The sequence below is a fragment of the Geotrypetes seraphini genome, chromosome 1 (assembly GCF_902459505.1).
Source record: "Geotrypetes seraphini chromosome 1, aGeoSer1.1, whole genome shotgun sequence".
NCBI classification, from domain to species: Eukaryota; Metazoa; Chordata; class Amphibia; order Gymnophiona; family Dermophiidae; genus Geotrypetes; species Geotrypetes seraphini.
In genome coordinates, this window is record NC_047084.1 from 225465818 (window position 1) to 225479333 (window position 13516).

Here is a 13516-nt window from a genome sequence, read left to right on the forward strand (position 1 = left end):
ACATCTCACAGTTGAAAGAATTCTGCATTGAGGAGTGGGCCAAACGTTCCTCAGACTGATGTCAGAGACTGGTAGATGCCTACTAGAAGCGTCAGTTAAAGGGGTTAACACTAGCTATTAGGGTGTAAGGTGTCCTAATTTATTCCTCAGAATACACATTTTTGTGGATATCTTTTGTTTCTTGAGTAAATCAAGGAAAATCTTTGTTGTTTACCTGCAATTACATCACTTTCTAGAGATAAATAAAAAAAAATTTGACATCGATATGTGAACATTTCTTAAGAAAGAACTGAATATTTCCTGGAGTGTCCTAATTTTTTCACATGACTGTATGTGCATTTGCCAGTATCCATATATTCTTTCTTCTTGAATCTTTATGGCATCTCCCTCATCTTAGATTCCACGTATCTTAGATTCCCCCTGCTGCTATGAGGTTGTCTATTATTTTACAACCTCCATACATATACTCCCTCTTCTACGAAACTGCACTATCAGTTTCTAGCGCGGGCCATTCAGTGCTAGAAATTGCTAGTGCAGTTTCGTAGAAGAGGGGGATAGTAGTTGAGGAGGAAGTGACGTCACCGATGCGAACGGGAGCTTGATCTCAGAGCTCCATTCGGGCCCGGTGGTATACGCCGCTGTGTTATAATGTAGCCTTTGCGCCTGGATGGGGAGCGGGCGACTTTGCTAGGTGGGAGTCTCATGGACTGGTGTGTGTGGGTCAATTGTGGGATCCGTTGTCGGGCGGTCTTAGATCTTTCGTTGAGCTGCAGGGTCGGTATGATCTTCTGGACCGGGATTTGTTCCCCTACTGGCAGGTGGTTCACTATTTGCAGGCCTCGGAGGCCCTTCGGGACATACGGGCGGGAAAGACCCCATTTGAGTTATTGTTGGGCCCGACACTCCGAAAGGGTGCTTTGTCTGCTATATACAGGTGTCTTAATGGTCGGGGGGGTTCGACCTTTGCCTTATATGCTAGCCTGGGAAGGGGATTGGGGATCTGATATTTCGTTGGAGACCTGGGGAGATATTTGGAGAGAAGTCGCCTCGGCGGGCATTGCAGCTTTGTTGGTTGAGAATGGGTATAAAGTTCTCTTCAGGTGGTATTATACGCCTCAGGCTATGGCTCATTGGCGCGGGAGGGCGAATGCTCTTTGTTGGAGGGGATGTGGGGAGGTGGGCACCTACTTACACATGTGGTGGTTTTGTGGGCGGGTGAGTGGTTTTTGGAATGAGGTGTTCTCTCGGGTCTCCCGGATTCTTGCATTGCGGGTTCCGGTTGACTGGAGACATGCCCTGTTGTTTTGGCACCAATTGGATCTGGATGGGGGAGACTCTCTATTTTGCAAATTAGCCTTCACTGCTGCCCGGTTGGCTGTAGCGTCCTTGTGGAATCAGGGGCGTTCTCCCACTTGGCATATGGTGGAGCAGCGCTTGAATACCTGGCAGCTTCTCTACCAGTTGACGGCCTTAAGGCATGGTAAACACCATGGCTATGCACATGTTTGGCGCCGGTTTCGGGCCTCTATAGGGATTAGTGGGAGGGGAGAGCGGGGGGTTGGGTTGGTTGGTTAATTGGGAGTTTGAGCTTGGGGAGACTCTATTATTACTAATTTTCTGGGTGAGATTATGAGATCCTTTCTCTTTGGGTGGTGTGGGCATTGTGCTTTGTCTTTGGGGGGGTGGGTGGGGGGCTTGTGTTGTGGGTTTGCTGATTTGTGGTTTGTATTTGAGTGGTTGGGGTATACATTGCTGTTCTATTTGCTGACAGCACCGTTGATCTGTATCTACATGCTTGTTACTGTTGTGTGCTTTATCCTATGGCACCAGAATTTCTGCAGCTGTTTGACCAGCCAAAGATGGACTCTGCAATGGTGCAGGTCACCAAGCACACAGCCCTCTTTAGTGAATGAGGAGTATTGCTAAGGTGTGCACAGGATTGCAGGGTGGTCATGATCTTAAATAAACAATTTGAGGTGGTGTCATTTGACATCAAGGCAGCGGTGGCAGCCTTGGTTGCTTCACAAACCTATCACATGAGATTGCGATGGATGCCATCAGTGGAGGAGGGCGCCTGCTCCCAATTGACAGCTGGGGCGCATTATGTGATATATGCTTTATATGACCTTATTAGGGTACTAGGCAAAGTCTCAGCATAGGCATTAGCTGCTGTCAAGATGCTTTGGATCTGTCAGTGGGCTGGCAATTCAGCCTCTAAAGCAATTTTAGGCAGGTGCCCTTTGAGGACCAGATGCTCTTTGGCAAAGGACTTGCTGACCTCATAGCCAGTGTGGCAGACCGCTGCCCTAAGTCTCTCCTGGACAGCATATCTAGCTGTTCCCCTGGGGTAGTTGAAGTAATTTTCGCATCTCCCGCAGTTCCTGCCAAGGTAACATGAGCTCATCCGTCCAGAGATTTCTAATTGGCAGCTCTTCCCTTTGGGGAAAACTGCAGTGCATGGCTCTTGAGCGCAAGACCCTGATTCAAAGAGGCTACTCTTTTGCGGGGGAAGCCCTATACTATGACGACCTATGCCAAGGCTTGGAAGGCTTTTCAACAATGGTGTGCCAGGGACCAGGTAGAGCCCTAGTGCGTTCCTTTTCCGGTGGTCTTAGTGTTCCTACAAGCCAGTCTAGAGAGAGGCTTAGCAGTGGCTTCCATTAGAGTACAAGTGGTAGGCTTCCTGTGCTTCAGGGCACACAATGGTTCAGTTTCGCTTACGGCTCATCTGGATATGACCAGATTTCTCAGATGCATGCTTCGCTTGAGGCTACCTCTACGGCAGTCTTTTCTTATGTGGAACCTTAATATTGTGTTGAAGAGTTGCTAAAACTCCTTTTGAGCTACTTAATGGATATATCACTTTTGGACCTTAACAGTCAAGTCAGTGTTCTTAGTGGTACTCATCTCAGCAAGACGCATTTCTGAACTACAAGCTCTCTCTTGTAAAGAGTCTTTTCTCAGGATCATGGAGGCAGGAGTATCCCTCTGTACTGTTTGATCCTTTCTTCTGAAGGTTGTTTCAGATTTCCATGTCAACTAGGAAGTTCGTCTTCCTGCCTTCCAACCCACAGGGTTGGATTAGGATAAGGTATTACAGGAATCGGATGTGGGTAGAGTATTGCTTCACTACTTAGGACAAATGATTTTCGTCTTTTGGACTATCGGTTTGGACTTACTGGAAGATTAGGTTCTTACCATTTGTAATCTTTCTGTTAATCTACTATGGATTCTATACGGCTCACTCTATCTATTCTGACTATTCTGTATGGTCTGCTTATATTCTGCCTCAGATATTTCTCCTTTCAGGCCTAAGAGTCTTCCTGCCAGCAGAAAGGCCATGTGGGAGATCATCCTATATATGTAAGTGCATTCTTTGGCCTTTGGTTCTTTCACGCCTGCGCACAGCAGGTTGATTATTGTTGCTGCTGTGTTCATGCATATTTTCATGTTCCTTACTAATTAATTGTTATCTTATATGTTTCAGAGCAGAACAGAATTGTGTTATGTTAATGGGGAAGTCTCCCATATCCCCTTCTTCTGTTGCTGCTTTATTCCAGTGATGTTTGATTGCTTTGAGACTAAACTGAAGGGAGCACTATACTCCACTGCTATGTGGGAGGTGCAGAAATCTTTGAGTGTAACTTCTGCAAGACCTGGTTCATGGGTTCAGATTGAACACCTAATGTAAAGAATCTATAGTGGATTAACAGAAAGAAGATTACCAATGGTAAGAACCTAATCTTCCATTCTTCCAAATGTCTTGTTGCTCTTTCTTCATGGTAAATTGGGATAGTGGAAACCCACTACAAATCTTATGTTTAATTTTCTATACTGTATACGCGTAAGGTGGTATACAGACTAAAATAGAAAGAAAAGGAACGTCAAGAGTTCATAGGACAGGGAAGGCAACTTTAAAATCACAACCAAAAATAATGATATATTAAAAAATCCAATAAATATCAAAACATGTGACAAACAGTAAGCGGCCCGATCAGCAATCCCAACAACAAGTTGGAAGCATGTTTAAATAAATGAGTTTTCAAATCACAAAAGCCTAATGTTAGTGCAGTGGTCTGAGAACCAGGAGGACTGAATTTGATTCCCACTACAGCTGTGATTCTGGGTACAAAATTATATAATATGTAAACTGTTTTGAATGTAATCAGAGAAAGGTGGTATATCAAATCCCATCCCTTTTCTATCCCCTTAAATACTATGGTTCTGAGCAAAGGTTCTTTGGGAAGGAATTCCAAAGGATTGGAGCATGCTGAAGTATGGATGGACTATAGTGGATTCTTGGACAAAGAAATAAAATCCCATCATTCCAAAACTGGTAATCAATTCTGAATTACTGGATTAAAACTTTTCCCTAGTTTTGTAGTTATATAAGCACACCCACTAAAATATTTTGTTCTCTATCATGTCTCGTTTACTTCTGAATTGATGTAATGTTGTAGCCATATAACTATCTCTCTTAGTAAAATGTTCAAGAGTTTCACCCCAGGTGGGAAAAAAGTAGTTTTTTTAAAAATGCTGTTTTGATTCTTAGGATATTCGGAAGTTTTTTGTTATGCCGGCTGAGAAGAAACCTGGAAGTGGAACAGTAGAAAAGAAGGAAAAAAGTCAAAGTAATGAAGGTCTCACAGACAAAAAAAAGACAGCCAAGGATATTAAAGTAAGTCTTGTTCATTTTTCAAAATTAGATTCCAAATACTCTTCCTGATTCTCAAGTGACAAAGTTCCAAATGGATGTCAACAACTGGGTCCAAAAGAAATGTGATAAGACTCAAAAGAAATGTGATAAAACCCCAAAAATCTAAATATTACAAATAATGTAGATCTTAATCAGACAAAAAAGACAAATATTGGCATTAAAATGGAGGAAAAAGACTTCGGAGACCGTGCAGACAATAAATCACATTGGACTGTGTTTTATAGCAGTTTCAGACTCAATCACAGGTCTAAAAAACCTCTAATATGACTTATTGTTAAAGTGATGCAAAAAGTACAAAGTGCTACTAGCAATATTTAACATAACAAAAATTCATAAACCCAACACTTAATATCCAAAGGGACCTGTTTCATCATCATCATCATCATCAATCTTAGCTTCATCAGGGGTCTCAAAATGTGTGGGCCAAATGTTCAGCTCATAGGGGATAGCAATCTATCATGGCATTGCTCTCCCCTGATGAAGCCAAGATTGATGGTGAAACAGGTCCTGTTGGGCATTAAAGGCCTGATTCTGGATAGGACGCCAGGTCTCAGCACATGGGCATCCTATATAGAATCATGTCTGTCCTAACGGACAGATTTCTAACCACCTCGAGAATCGCACACAGGCATCCTATACAGAATTGCGTCTGTCCTAATGGACAGACACCTAACCCTGCCAACCACCCCGATTCTCTAATCGATGTCCATGTCTCAGGCGCTGTTTAGAGAATCATGTAGCCACTGAGCTCATCATGGTAATGAAATCTCCCTGCCTTGATCAGCTGAGTAGCAGCAGCAGGAAACCCACGATCCCCCCTCCCCTGCAAGTTGGCGTGCAGGAGGGATGCTCACTCCCTCCCGCTGCCATTCCCAAACCCCCCCCCCCCCACTGTTCGCGGCAAGAGGGACATCAACTTCCTCCTGCCATAACCCCCAAAATAACCCCTGGCAGGAGGGAAGCCCACTCCCTCCTGCCAGCACCCCCCTCCCGAACACATGATCCCCTGAAACCCCGCCTGACCCCCTCCAGTACTTTTATCAGCAAGGCTGGCTGGAGGGATGCCTACTCCCTCTGGCAAGTAGGTCCGCCTCTTCAGAATGGCAGACCTTCCCCTTCCTGGTGCATTCTGGGATGCACCAGGGAGGGGCCTTAGGCACCTGGGCCAACCAGAGTCTTGTGCCTCCTTCCCAGTGCATTCTGTTTTCAGTGCTGGGGAAAGTTCTTGTGCAGGGCTGCATTGCATGGCATTACCAATATATGAGGATTTATGTTCTGCTGTTCTCAGAGAATACCTGCTATAGATAATTGTGTTTTATGTGAGTTCATTCTAACATCTAGGGTTAGGGTTTACACTAGTTATATGGCTGGTGCAAGTGATTCACCAAAAAGGAGGAGTCCTCTATCACATATATCACACTAAAGCTGTTTAGAGCGAACATGGGATGATCTGAAACCAGGGCACTAATTATATCAAAAAGTGGAGAAAAAAGACCTCAGATATAACTGCACCCTCCCATTACCTCGGGGATGTTCAAAAAGTATCAGACCTAAATTTTTCTTGCATAAACAAATAAAGCTAGGGAGGCGTGGTTTGGTGCACATATGTAGGTGACCCTAATGCGCATGCTTGAATTTTTTCCCACCTACAGAAGCTGTCAGTCGCTGGCAGACCACCGATGAGATAGGAAGTATAAGTGAGCGCTGTCTGATTTTCTTTTTTGACAAAATGACAGAAAAAGTTGAGCAACGCTACTGCATTAAATTTTGTGTAAAGCTTGTCGATTCCCAACTGGAAACGATCTGCAAGATTCAACAGGCCTTCGGGGACGAAGCAACAGGCACCACACAGATAAAGGAATGGTACAACTGCTTCAGAAGAAGCATGTTCTGGTAGGCCCTCAACATCCAGAAATGAGATCGTCATTGACCAAATGAGGACCCTGGTGATGCAGGATTGTCAAATCACGATCAGAGAACTTGCAGACGAGGCGAGCATCAGCATGGAATCCGTTAATTCCATTTTGATTGAGGATTTGGGCTTCAGGAGAATTTCAGCGAAGTTCATGCCAAAGCTGCTAATGATCAAGCAGAAGCAACTCTGTTTGGAGATTGCACAGGACATGCTGGAGACTGTGAACAGTGATCCCAACTTCCTCAGCACAGTGATCACTGGCGATGAGTCCTGGGTTTATGCGTATACCCAGAAGCCAAGTTGATGTCATCACAGTTGAAGCATTCAACATCCCCGAGGCCAAAAAAAGCAAGGCAGGTCCGCAGCAATGTCAAAGTCATGCTGAACGTCTTCTTTGTCTTCAGTGGCATTGTTCATTACGAGTATGCACCAGATGGCACAACCATCACCAAAGGGTACTACAAAGAGGTTCTGCATTGCCTTTGTAACGCTGTGAGACACAAATGGCCAAACCTGTGGGCAGCAGGCAATTGGCAGCTCCATCACGATAACGCACCTGTTCCATCACGATAATGCACCTGCCCATTCTTCACATTTGATACGGAGTTTCCTGGCCAAACACAACACACCTGTGATTTCTCAGGCTACCTACTTTCCCAACATAGCTCTGTGTGACTTCTGGCTTTTCCCCAAGCTGAAAATGCCCCTGAAAGGGATCAGATTTCAGTCAAGAGAAGACATCATGCAGAATGCGACGGACCAGTTGTGAGCAATCTCAAAAGAGGCATTCCAGCGCTGCTTCCGAAAGTGGCAGAACTGTTGGAAGAAGTGTGTGGCAGCCCAAGGGGGCTACTTTGAAGATTAGTATAAGATTGTTGTATCTGCATGCGAGTATTTTTTTATGAATAAAGGTCTGATACTTTTTGAACAGCCCTCGTATAAGGGCAGGGGCAAAAAATACCATCATTTGTCAGAACAAAATTCCACTATATTAGTGCAACCAATTGCAGGAATAAACCAAGAACAAGGAAAAAACCAGAACACTTATTTTGACCATTGTTTCAGACGTTCCCTCTTATTCAAACACCAACCTTGTCAAAATACCCTGACAGGGAGTCTGTCAGAAGGAGATCCTGCTCCCTTGCAATAGCTCTGCTTCCAGTGTTCTGTTTTTTCCTTGTTACTGGTTTATTCCTATGACTGGTTGCACTGATATAGTGGAGTTTTTTTTCTGACAAATGATGGAATTTTTTGCCCCTGGCCTTATATTACTGAGGTAAAGGGAGGGTGCAGTTATATCTGAGGTCTTTTTCTTCACATTTTGATATAATTAGTGCCCTGGTTTCAGATCATCCCAGGTTTGCTCTAAACAGCTTTAGTGTGATATATGGTGTAAGTGATTGCACCTTAAATGAAAGCATATTTTCATCCACTTGTAGTATTCGTTAAAGAAAAGTAGACATACCCAGGCAGTCTGATTTTTAGCATACCTACAAATTAATATGAATGAGATAGATTTGCATAGAATGGAGGCAGTGCATGCAAATTTCTCATGCATATTCATTATGGATATCTTGTAAACTAGACTTGCTTAGTGTGTCCCAAGGATGAGATGAGAACCTCTAAAATAGGATTAAAATAGGCATCCTGTTATAGAGTTACCTCGGAGCTCCTGGCATATTTAGTTATACTTTCACCTGAATTTACTGGGTTTCCGTTTTTGGGGGTAGTGCATAAAATGTCAACTGCTAATGCCTTAAGCTGTCCAAATAAACTGTGGCATAAGTTAGAATGTTCCTTAAAGTCCAGTACTATCTCATATAGACGTTTATCATCTGGACTCTATATTTGTTAACATCAGTAATAAATCTCAAAGGGAAGCCTCAGCCCCACCACTCCACCGCAAAGCCGCTTTTCAAATTGCGGGAAGCCTTACATGGCGCCTAATCATTGGCTGTCACCTTCTTCATAGTAAACTTTTCTTTGTTCTGCTTTTTATGTGGTGAAATTATCTAAAAAAATTTTTGTTGCATAATAGCATTTCCTCTAATAAATATATATAAATATAAAGTGCTTAAATAGTGCATTTGTACTTAGCTTATATCACAGCCAAAACCTAGGAGTCTGACCCGACATGTTTCGCATACATTGCTGTATCAAGGGTCCCCCGAGGTCGCTGTTGTCATCCGACTCCAAAACCTGCGACCTCGGGGGACCCTTGATACAGCAATGTATGCGAAACATATCGGGTCAGACTCCTAGGTTTTGGCTGTGATATAAGCTAAGTACAAATGCACTATTTAAGCACTGTATATTTATATATATATTTATTAGAGGAAATGCTATTATGCAACAAAAATTTTTTTAGATAATTTCACCACATAAAAAACAGAACAAAGAAAAGTTTACTATCAAGAAGGTGACAGCCAATGATGAGGCACCACGTAAGGCTTCCCGCAATTTGTAAAGCGGCTTTGCGGTGGAGTGGTGGGGCTGAGGCTTCCCTTTGAGATTTATTACTGATGTTAACAATATAGAGTCCAGATGATAAACGCCTAAATGCCTTAAGCTGTGGCAGCCCAGTGGTTTTCATAGTTTTGGGGGTTAAAATCAGTTCAGTTTCACAGGTGATTATAGTTAGACCTTCTAGTCCTAGATAATTATAAATTCCAGATTTGTTTTTCATCTAATTAAGGGTTCTTGAAGGTAAAAAAAATCTATTTTTCCATATCACAGATACTATTGTGGGGTACCTTTTTTCAGTAGAATTAAGTATGTCTGTATCAGTGCAAGAAAAGGCCCAAACACTGAGTAAAGAATGCAAGACAAACCAGGGGAGAATACTAGGTGAAGTGGTGTTTATCCAATAATACCTATTTTTTTTAATGCCAGTATATTGTACATAAAGTGTGTTTTTATCAATTACAACCTGAAATTAGAAGCCCTAATGAGTTTAACTAATCTACTTTTTCACTACTAGTTGAAGAGTTCAACAAGAGACGATGATCCAAAACAGAAGCACACCATCAGGAAGAAGAGAATTATCTATGATTCAGGTAATTTTTTTTTTTGTTATGAAACACTGCAGATCATTACTGCCATCCTGCTCTGCTCTTGTGTGATGTTCCTCAGAAAAAAAAGGCTCTGACTGCTAGCATGAAGCAAACAAATTCCCTTTCCTTACAAATGGATTAAAACAGCAGTTATTTACTGAGTCAACGAGACATATTGGAATAGCAATGTAAGCTTATGCTGTCACTGAGAGAGCATATGTAGTTCTTTTTGTGGGCTATGAGACAGTTTTTATCGAAGCACTTCTGTAGTGATCTCATGAATGGGTCATGTTGAACTGTATTGAAAATTTGGAAAACTGCTGCAGTATTTTACTTGTATTAATGATACTAGGCAACTCAATTGCAAAACGAGAGCAGGCTTTTATTTCTTTATTTTTCTGAACAGCAGTTCCCTACAATAGCAAAATATTGATCTGCTAATGTTTACTAGTTCGTTAGTACAAGGTTGGAGAAAAGTAGAGAGACTATGAGATCTAGTATTTTTCATGCGCTGGCCCCGTAGAATGGAACAGACTCTCATATATATTTGGCAACAGAGTAAATAAACTGGGTAAATTTAAGAAATTGTTAAAGCGCCATTTTTTTGTAAAATGAAGTATGGTGGTTAATATTTATTTATTTAAAAATTTATATACCTCATACGACTATGCAGTTTCCATATCACATATCTTTATAAGAATTGCAATGCTGATATTATTTGATATGTTTGTATTTTTAGTCTTGTTGTTTTATAAATTATGTATGTATGGTTGGAATCTGCCTTGCTTAAAGGTGGACTATAAATAATAATCTATAAAACTTCATATGCCAGAAGCATAGATCACACAGAAAAGCAATTTTGTGCATGGGGAAGTGTAGTTATAGTAGGAGGTAGAGCAAGAGATTTGGCTTTCTTTAAAGGAGTGTTGGCAGCCATTTAGGTGTTAATTTTGTGTGGAATTTCTACATGTTTTACACTAAGAGATGGCCATTTTATAACATTTTCCAGGACATTTGTGAGTAAGCTTATGCATATTCAGGGGACCCTGTATATACATAAAATACCATATATATTTGAATATAAGCCTATCTAAGTATAAGCCAAGATAAGTTTTCCCACCACCATTTTGGGGAGAAAAATATTAACTCGAGTATAAGCTGAGGAGACTTATATTCATAAATTTTTCTCCCTCTTGGTGTGCTTTTGCCACCCCTGAGTGACTGACATTTCTCTCTCTTGCGCAGTGAACAACACTTCTCCACTCTCCTTCCCTGTGGTTACAGCCATAATCTCACTCTCTTATTTCTCTACCCCCACCCTTGTGCTGATGGCATCCCTCTCCCTCTTCTCCTGTGGTGACAAGTATTGCTGCTCTTACCTTCTGGCTGCCATGAACAGGAACTTTGCTGGGTTGGGGCCTTGAGCTCTCCCTCTTCCACCACAGTGTTTGGCATTGCCACTATTACCTTCTCCTGGCTTCTGTAGACAGGAACTGTGCTGGGCCAGGGCTTTGAATATCTGCGCATGCTCAAGGCTTAGCACTGTTCCTGTCCACAGAAAGTAACTGTGAATATTTAAACAATCATGTCAATCAAAATGACAGAACTTTAAAAATCATTAAGGAAATCAAATATAAAACTAAAGGTAAAACAAAAAACAAAACTTTTACAATAAGAAAAAGAGAGAGAAATATAAAAAAACATACAGGAGAACAAAGCAGATGGAATTACTGTAGCCTGCTTTCAGCGTAAGTTCAGACTTGGATTTTCACCTGCTCCCTAATTTATATAGGGCCATGTTTACTAAGGCGTAAGCATGTTAAATACTGTGTAACCCTTTTTATTTCTATGAGCCATATAGCACTTAAAGTGTACTTAGCTTTAGTAAACATGGCCCATAAATTATAACAGCTGCTTAGGGTCAATAAACAAGAAATGTTTACCCTCAAAATTTATTTGTTAGAATATTTTTATTAAACAAAGTGCAAGCATACAAAAATGACAAAATAGAACAATTTTCATATAATTCCACACATTATAATCCCCAACCACCCCCCCCCCCACTCTCCCATACCCTCTTACAAACCCAGAGTGTGAGTGTTCAAAACATTCACAATGCTAAATCAAACATTCAAAAGTCGACTCCTGGCATGAGGAGTAAGATCCATCTAAAAGTGTTCCCTAATTAACTGAAAACAATGTTCCAGACCACCATCCAATGCTGCAAAGTGTCTACGCTCCAAGGAAGCTTGAATGAGCATTAAAGATCTCCAGTGATTATAGGTCGGGGGGCTCAGTGGACAGCCAATGTGTCAAAGTGGCTTTTTTGCCCAACAGCATCACTCGGGCTATAAAACCCGACATTCCTTTGGATTTAGGGGACGTTATCTGATAATACCCAAATAGTGCTGGGCGTGGGCAGCCAACGCCTGCCCCATATAAAGGTTGTGTATCGTACCAAACAAGTCCAAAATTGCTGAATACGAGGGCATGACCAAAACATATGTCCCAGTGTAGCCTGAACCTGTGCACATTTAGGGCAATTGTGTACTTGGGTAATTCCCATCCTGTATGCTCGCAGAAGTGGAATATACAGCCGGAGAAGGAACTTAAGCTGAAATTCCCAGTGAAGAACATTAGAGGACAACTTCTGCAAAGTCTTCAGAATCTTTTGTATTTGCAAAGCTGTAAGCTCACACTGCAGGTCCTCCAACCAAGTATCTGCTAGGATCTCCAAATTAATGCCCGGTTGCGTGTCACGAATTCCCACATGATGAAAATGTAAGGGAATCTGTTGTTGAGCTGAAAAACTGAACATCGCCAAGATTGCTTCCCGACAGTCCTCAGTTAAGTGGGTCTCTGGCAATGATTGCACATAATGGCGGATTTGCCAATAAGCAAACAGATCCACCTTCAACAGTCCAAAGGTGTGTTGCAAGGAGCAAAAGGAGGCCAGTGTCCCTCCTCCGTATACAGTTTAAAAAGATATTGTAGTCTTTGGGATACCCATCTCCAAAAAGGGGTGTTCTGCAATCCTGAAACAAGGTCACAATTCCCTTGAATCGGAAGGTATGGAGAAATCAAGGAGGACCGTTTCAAACAAGCACAAACCCATTGCCACGTCCGCCTCGCAGGGGCAAATAATGGATATTTTGCCACCACAGAGCAGAGAGCCGGGGCTGAAACATGTAACAAATAACTAACATGATAAGGAGTTAAGACCGACAACTCTACCTGAGTGGCAGAGAAATAAGATGTACCTTGAAACCAATCATTAATATGTCTCATCTGGCAGGCCAGGGCATAGTATCGAATATTCAACAGACCATAACCTCCTCTCTCCCTGGGCTGACACATGCGCAGAATGGTCATGCGTGGTTTCTTGCTCCCCAAAGATAAAATAATAAAATTCTGGAGAGTTGGACATGATGAGCATGCGTTGCTAACAGTGATAATACCTGAAAATGATATAGCCATTTTGGAAACAATACCATATTATACAGGGCCACCTGTCCTGCCACTGATAAGGGAAAAGTCTTCCAAATTTTTAACTGGCAGCTCATTTCCTCCAGTAATGGACAGACATTACATGAATATAGGGTGGACAAATCACGAGGTAACCAAACCCCTAAATATTTGAGTGCCGTAGGGGCCCAAGAAAAGGGAAACCCCCCCTTCCCAGGTATCCTGAAGAGCTATAGGAATAGCTAAGGCCTTAGATTTGTGATAATTCAGCGTGAACCCCGAATAAAACCTAAACTCTTCTAGGGATTGCAAAAGATGAGGCAAAAGAAGAGAAAGGTTGTGTCAACGTAAATATTAAATCATCAG

At 42.1% G+C, this 13516-nt stretch overlaps 1 protein-coding gene across 6 annotated transcripts in view; it reads left to right on the forward strand.

Moving 5' to 3' along the window:
* RFC1 (replication factor C subunit 1) overlaps nucleotides 1–13516 on the forward strand; it is a 363193-nt gene that overhangs the window by 42394 nt on the left and 307283 nt on the right. For all 6 annotated transcript variants that reach the window (XM_033947362.1, XM_033947360.1, XM_033947358.1 and 3 more), the window contains exons 2-3: nucleotides 4553–4678; nucleotides 9613–9688. In XM_033947362.1, the coding sequence (XP_033803253.1) occupies nucleotides 4574–4678; nucleotides 9613–9688 (181 nt within the window). In that variant the 5' untranslated portion in view covers nucleotides 4553–4573. The remainder of the gene's footprint in view (nucleotides 1–4552; nucleotides 4679–9612; nucleotides 9689–13516) is intronic.